At 33.7% G+C, this 6550-nt stretch overlaps 1 protein-coding gene across 1 annotated transcript; it reads left to right on the top strand.

Annotated features, from left to right (window-relative positions):
- Nucleotides 1-2847: 2847 nt before the first annotated feature.
- Nucleotides 2848-5827, top strand: LOC109213467 ((RS)-norcoclaurine 6-O-methyltransferase-like). Its single transcript, XM_019377267.1, has 3 exons — nt 2848-3199; nt 3458-4004; nt 5340-5827. Exons 1-3 carry the CDS (start codon nt 2970-2972, stop codon nt 5646-5648), a joined length of 1086 nt encoding a protein of 361 aa, XP_019232812.1. The 5' UTR covers nt 2848-2969; the 3' UTR covers nt 5649-5827.
- The last annotated feature ends 723 nt before the right edge of the window (nt 5828-6550 follow it).

The following is a 6550-nucleotide window of genomic DNA, read 5'->3' as shown; positions in this document are numbered from 1 at the left end:
GCAGAAGAGTTTTAGTAAAAAGGTCAAAATCACAATGAAGCCGAAAATCAATTCAAAGACTCGAAGAGTTAGGGGTTCTAAAATAAAACCCTAGTTCAATCAAATATATGATCAAACCTGGCAGAACCCTAAATTTTGGGGTTTCCGCCTTCAATCAAGTACATTGATGAGAAAACAAGTGGTCGAAGTAGGCTCAGAGGTTTCAGAGAAGAACTGAAACCTCTTGCATGCTTCTATCAATAGCAAAACTCATGAGAAAACATGATCAAGGAAACAGGCAGAACACAGTAGAAGCACTCGAAGAAAAATAGAGGAAAACACTGATAGGAGCAGTGAACATGCTTAAGAAGTTTTTCAGAAGAAAATTAAACAGGGCTTAGTAGAAGGAAAGTAAGGAAACTTAAGAACTTAGCAGGAAAGTACAATAGGAGAAACATGCTGGAACATAGTAGAAGAAGAATATAATAGAAAAGCATATGAGAACACAGTACGAAAAATATGGTAGCGGAACCTACAAGCATGGAGCGTATAAAACACATACAAGAATGGAGTATGAAACTCTGTAGAAGAACATACAAGAACAGATATACAAGAACGTGGTAGATAAAAACATAGGAGCACAGTAGAGGTAAATACACAAAAGAAAAAGAAAGTCAGTGAAACACTTAAACATTTTTTCGAAAAACCCTAGATCGGAAAGAAAGATTTTAAAAAAAAGTAATTTTCGAAAGAAAAGTTAGGGAAATCGTTTGAAAAACTCAAGGAGAGCACAAATATACAATCTAAAGAAATAGGAGAAAACCTCGGAGAGTTAGGATTTCAGAAGAACCCTAGAAACGAGAAAGGCTTTGAAAGGTCACCGATCTGAGTTGGAGAGGTTAGAAACAGGCTCAAACAACAATAGTACGCTGGAGCAAGGCCGGAGATTGACCAGAGAACCTTGAATCGATAGAGGTCTGGATGAAAACCTTCGAAGTCAGGCCTCGAATCTTCAGGTATCAAGCACATAGGAGCAATAGGAGGTGAGTGTAGGACTCCCACAGCCTGAGAAGCCATGGATTCCGGTGGGTTTCACGGTGGGAGATGGTAGGACGATTAGGGTTCAGAGAAGGTTCGAGAGAGTTTCAGGGGGTGAAGGGATTCAAAGGCGGCTGGTTAGGTGAAAATGATTTAGGGTTAAGGGGTGTTGGTGGATTAAAAAAGGAATGGAAGGATCGTGGTCGTTGATCATTTTGATCAACGGCCTGGATTTATTGGGGAGCCGGGGCGGGTTGGATTAAATTGGGTCATGGGCGGGTAGCTTAGGAATTGGGCCGGTCCGATTGAGATTGAAATTGGGTTAATTGGGGTGGTCGATTTGGGCTAAAATTGAAATAAATAGGGCTAGATTTTAAATAGCCACTTTTTCCCTTTTTATTTTATAAAAATAGTAAAATGATTTCCAAAAACAAATTAAAGGTACTAAATTTATTAATAATACATATGTATTAAGTAAAAAATACTGGAATCAAATTTATAATTATAAACGCAATTAATTCTTAAAACAGGCTAATATTGCAATTATATGCAATTTAGCCTTAAAATACTAAATAAATTTGTAAAAAATGTGTAAAAATTACCTTAGCTATATTTTGGTATAAATATGAAAATAAAATAAATGAATCACAAAAATAATCATTTGGAAAATAATTATTGATTTTTGTATAGCTAAAATAGGGCAATAAATTGATTACAAATCCTTTAAAATTAGGAAAAAATACTAAAATATTTGGACACACATATATATGCAGACATATGTTATTTTGAAAGTATTTTGCATATAAAAAATATACAGGGAAAAATTGGGTATCAACACCGCCTTGTAGATGAAAGTTCATCAGACGGTGATAATGATGTTGTACAAAACACACCTTGACTTTTATATTCTTTGAACTAGACAAATAGAACCAGTTTTGAACTTGTTGTAATTAGTTTTAACTTGGTTTTGGATTGTTAAGTTCAATTGAACTTTAATTTGTTAGTTTTAAAGTATTTATCGAATGTTGTTGTAGTTGTTGTTGTTGTTGTTGTGTTGTTGTTGTTGTTGTATTGGTATGTTGGCAGATGGTGTAACTACCAAAATAGGCATTTTATGCCAAAATTAAACACAGAAAAACCGACCAAAGTTGGTCGATTTTTAATAAAAACAAAATAATTGCATATTACGGACCAAAGTTGGTCAGTATTTATTAAAAAAAAATTAATTAATTTACTATTACCGACCAAAGTTGGTCGGTTAATGAACAATGAATTCCTAGAATTCAACATTACCGATCAACTTTGGTCGGTATGTTACCTGCACTGTTGAGGCTACCGACCAACGTTGGTCGGTAATGCTAAATTTTAATTATTTTTTAAATATATATATATATATATATATATTCAGTTACCGACCAAAGTTGGTCATTTTTTTAATTTTAATAATTAATAAATAAAACATAAATTAAATACACCGACCAACTTTGTTCGGTAAAATTAAATTAATAAAATATATTTCCGACCAAAGTTGGTCGGTAAATCATTTAAATTCTTCAGATGGTCGTTTTAATTTACCGACCAACGTTGATCGGTATATTAAAACGACCATCAAAATACCGTTCAAGCGTATTTGACCGCGTTTTGGTCGGTAATTGTCCATAACCGACCAAAGTTGGTCGGTTTTTCTGGTCGGTATTTAGCGAATTTCTAGTAGTGAATATACAATATTTTCAACCTTGATAGACGCATATAGCGAAACAAATGTGTAAAAAAAATATTTGTAAACTTGTAACTGGGCTACAATATTACAAGGACATCTTATGGTGAAATATTAAAGTAATTGAAGAACTATCAAAGCTATAAATAGCTGAATCAGCCCATGGAAGTATTACGAGGAATTGAAAAAAAAAACATTTAAAACTTTGATAAGCTTCGGTAAAAGGAAGAAACAGATGGCGAAAGAAACAAACCGAGAAGCAAGAACACGTGAAGAAAACCAAGATTCTCAAGCCCAAGCAGATATTTGGAAGTATGTGTTCGGTTTCACAGAAATGGCTGTCGTAAAATGTGCCATTGAGTTGGGAATCGCTGATTTCTTGGAAAGCAGTCAACAACCTGTTAGCTTAAACCAACTATCTGTTGCACTTGGCTGCTGCTCCTCTTCCCTCTATCGCGTCCTGAGGTATTGTTAGATAGTTGTAATATGTGAAGTTGTTAACAATCAAAAGGATACCATTCGAAAATCAATTTTCAACCTTCAAACTATGTTCAATAAATAATGATGTGCTTGGAAGGGAATATAAGAGCAGACAAAAATTACGACAGTAACTTTTAGGCTTATCATATCCCCAAAGATTGCTGTCTGTTATTCCTAAACCCCAAATATTCTGTATTGTTTTAGTATCTCTTTCGTTTAATGTTTTCTTCAAATTTCGAGCAGGTTCTTGATCAATCGTGGAATATTTAAGGAGACATCAACCGGAAATGGCGAAATCAGTTATGTTCAAACACCCCTTTCCCGCCTTCTAAGAAAAGAAGGCGGAAATAGCATGGCTGCTTTCGTGCTATTTGAAAGCAGCCCGGTGATGCTAGCACCGTGGCATAATCTTAGTGCTCGTGTTTTGTCAAAGGAGAATACAGTACCGGCATTTGACGCAGCTCATGGGAAGGATGTTTGGAAGTTCGCAGAAACAGATCCTGGGTACAACAACCTCTTAAATAAAGCAATGGCATGTGATGCGAGGGTGTCTGTATCAGCAATTATCAATGGTTGCCCAGAGATATTCAAAGGGATCAGCTCATTGGTGGATGTTGGTGGAGGTGATGGAACAGCTCTTAGAATATTGGTTGAGGCTTTTCCATGGATTAAAGGGATTAACTTTGATCTCCCTCATGTTGCCTCTGTTGCTCCTCATTCTAATAGCGTTCAGCATGTTGGAGGCGACATGTTTGACTATGTTCCTAAAGCTGATGCGGCTTTCCTCATGGTAATTAACTAGTTATACAACTTCCTATCATTTGTTTCAAAATATTTGTCATTTTAGAATAACAAAAAGTCATTTACTTCCTTCGTTCCAAAAAAGGATGGCTATATTTCCTTGAACAACACCTTTTTCAAATTTCTGAAAGACTTCAACGAACTTCCCGTTTACCTTTAGGACTAAGCTTTTATGGCCACAATAAATATTATGACATGTTTAATATTATATAGCCACACAAATACTGCTATGTTAAATTTAAACCATAAATTTCAAAATTATTCATTTCTGTTTTATACTCCGACCCAGTCAAGTTATGCCATAAACAGAGGGGTAGTATTATTATCTTTTCCAGATTTGTTCTTTCTGCTCCAATTTGTTGAATGTAATTTAGTGAAACCTCTAAAGGAGAGATAAAGGGTGGTTTGGTTTAGACACATATTCTTATGATTGATGGTTAATTATTAGATGTCTTTCCTAATACTTCCTCCGGTTCACAATAAGTGTCCAATTTACTTTTTCATTTTGGTTCAAAATAAGTGTCCAGTTATGTAATCAATAAAGAATTCAATTTGTTTTTACAAAATAACCCCTATGTACATATCCCTAAAAAGTTTTCTTACTCCTCACATTAAATATTTAATTAGGGGTACTTTAGTCATGGTAGGTGTTTTTGTATAGAATTTAGTATTTCCTTAATGGGCGTGCTAAAAATAAATTGGACACTTATTGTGAACCGGAGGAAGTAAGTATTAAAAAACCTTTAAAGTCATATGATATATATGGAAAGAAAGTAGTTAGATAAGGACATAGATATGTAATTCAGTGTACTTTGCAACTAAGTCAAGAAAAAGAGAGGGAATCTTTGTACTTTTGTTGGATTTTTTTTTTTTCGAAATCAATGTGTGACCATAAAATTTTTAATTTATAATTGAAGATTAATTTTAGAATTTTTAAAAAATTTGAAAAAACACCAAAAAGTTATTTTTCAAATTTTCACTCAGATCACTCACAAAACTTCAAAAACAACCCAAAATTATATTCATATCTAAACACAACTCTAATTTTAAAATACCATTTTCACTTGAAAAAACTTTATACTTTTTTGTTTGGAATTTTCCAATTCTTATGTCCAAAACTTATCAAAAGGTACAATGATTACATCTTGACAAGCTTATAACAGTAAGCAGTCACTTTTAATGAATTTCAAGGAGTGCTCAGGCAGCTTTTTTATGCGTACAATATCTTTAAAGTGCTTTTAACTTTATTACATTCTTTGGATACACCTGTTTATTGTTCTCAATTTCTATAAACTTTTTTGCATTACCTAATGGTGAATATTAGTGGGTATTACATGACTGGGGAGATGATGAATGCATACAAATCTTAAGAAAGTGTGGAGAGGCAATTCCAAAAGACACAGGAAAAGTGATAATTGTGGAGGCAGTGATTGGAAAAGGAGATGAAAGAAAAGAGGACGACAAGCTCAAGGATGTGGGTTTGATGTTGGATATGGTTATGATGGCTCACACAAGCAACGGAAAAGAAAGAACTGCCAAAGAATGGGCCTACGTTCTGAGTGCAGCTGGATTCAGTAGACACACTATCAACCACATTGATGCTGTTCAATCTGTTATTCAGGCTTATCTTTGATTGTTCTGCTTTTCTCTTATTAAAAACAGGGAAAACAATAACTGCGCCCTTAGGGGTAGGGGGCCAACTTATTCATTCTCTTTATTTCTATTTATTTGCCATTTCAGTTATTAAGAACGTTCATGTGAAATGGTTGCAGCGTGATTTTATTCAAAAACGTTAAAAACTCAGTATGAAAATATTACTACTTTTGTTTAATTTTCCCAATGGTATTTGACTTTTGGCACACATAAAAAGTAACTATAGAATGTGTGGCTTTAAACATGTTATGATAATTTCTGTAACTATAGAAGATTTTCATTAAAGGTAAAACAAAAAAGTAAAAGTTAAGAATATTTCATTAAGTATAAAATATTAATGTCGTTCTTTTATAGATAAAAAATGTTTAGATTTATCCTTCTACTTTTAAATATTGTTTATATTTAACCTCCAATATGCTGTAGGGACATATATTTTTTTACCGAAGCAAAATATTCAAATCTATCCCTATTTTTAATGGTACTCTTGTGGATGTATGGACCCATCTATTAAAATGACGTTGTGGACGCCATGTGTCTATTAACATTTTCTTATACTTTGAAGAAATAAAAAACATCCATTTAAAAATGCTCTCCTTCTTTCTCCGTACCTCCATTAAAAACTAAGTGACATACAAAATACATTAGGACCTCTATTTGGGATGGTTCTAGACTCAGCTTAGGTTGCTTAAAATTTTAAAATTAAGTGACATACAAAATACATTGGACTTTTCATGCAAGAGTAGATAAAGGCTCAACTTAGCCTCCGCACATAAGGCGGCAAATGCAGGCAAAACACATTGGCGTGTTGACAGTTTAATCAGTTAAGGGTATTAGATCCTATAGATAAATTTCAACGTGATTCTGGATTTTTAAACATGCTGA

Source organism: Nicotiana attenuata, unplaced genomic scaffold, assembly GCF_001879085.1.
Source record: "Nicotiana attenuata strain UT unplaced genomic scaffold, NIATTr2, whole genome shotgun sequence".
Lineage (NCBI taxonomy): Eukaryota > Viridiplantae > Streptophyta > Magnoliopsida > Solanales > Solanaceae > Nicotiana > Nicotiana attenuata.
Note: the sequence above shows the minus strand (reverse complement) of the source record. Positions and strands in the feature narration are given on the sequence as shown.

Coding starts and splice junctions, on each gene's coding strand:
- LOC109213467 (XM_019377267.1), top strand. CDS start 2,970: ATGGCGAAAGAAACAAACCGAGAAGCAAGAACACGTGAAGAAAACCAA. Junction 3,200..3,457: donor TCCCTCTATCGCGTCCTGAG/GTATTGTTAGAT, acceptor AATTTCGAGCAG/GTTCTTGATCAATCGTGGAA. Junction 4,005..5,339: donor CTGATGCGGCTTTCCTCATG/GTAATTAACTAG, acceptor GGTGAATATTAG/TGGGTATTACATGACTGGGG.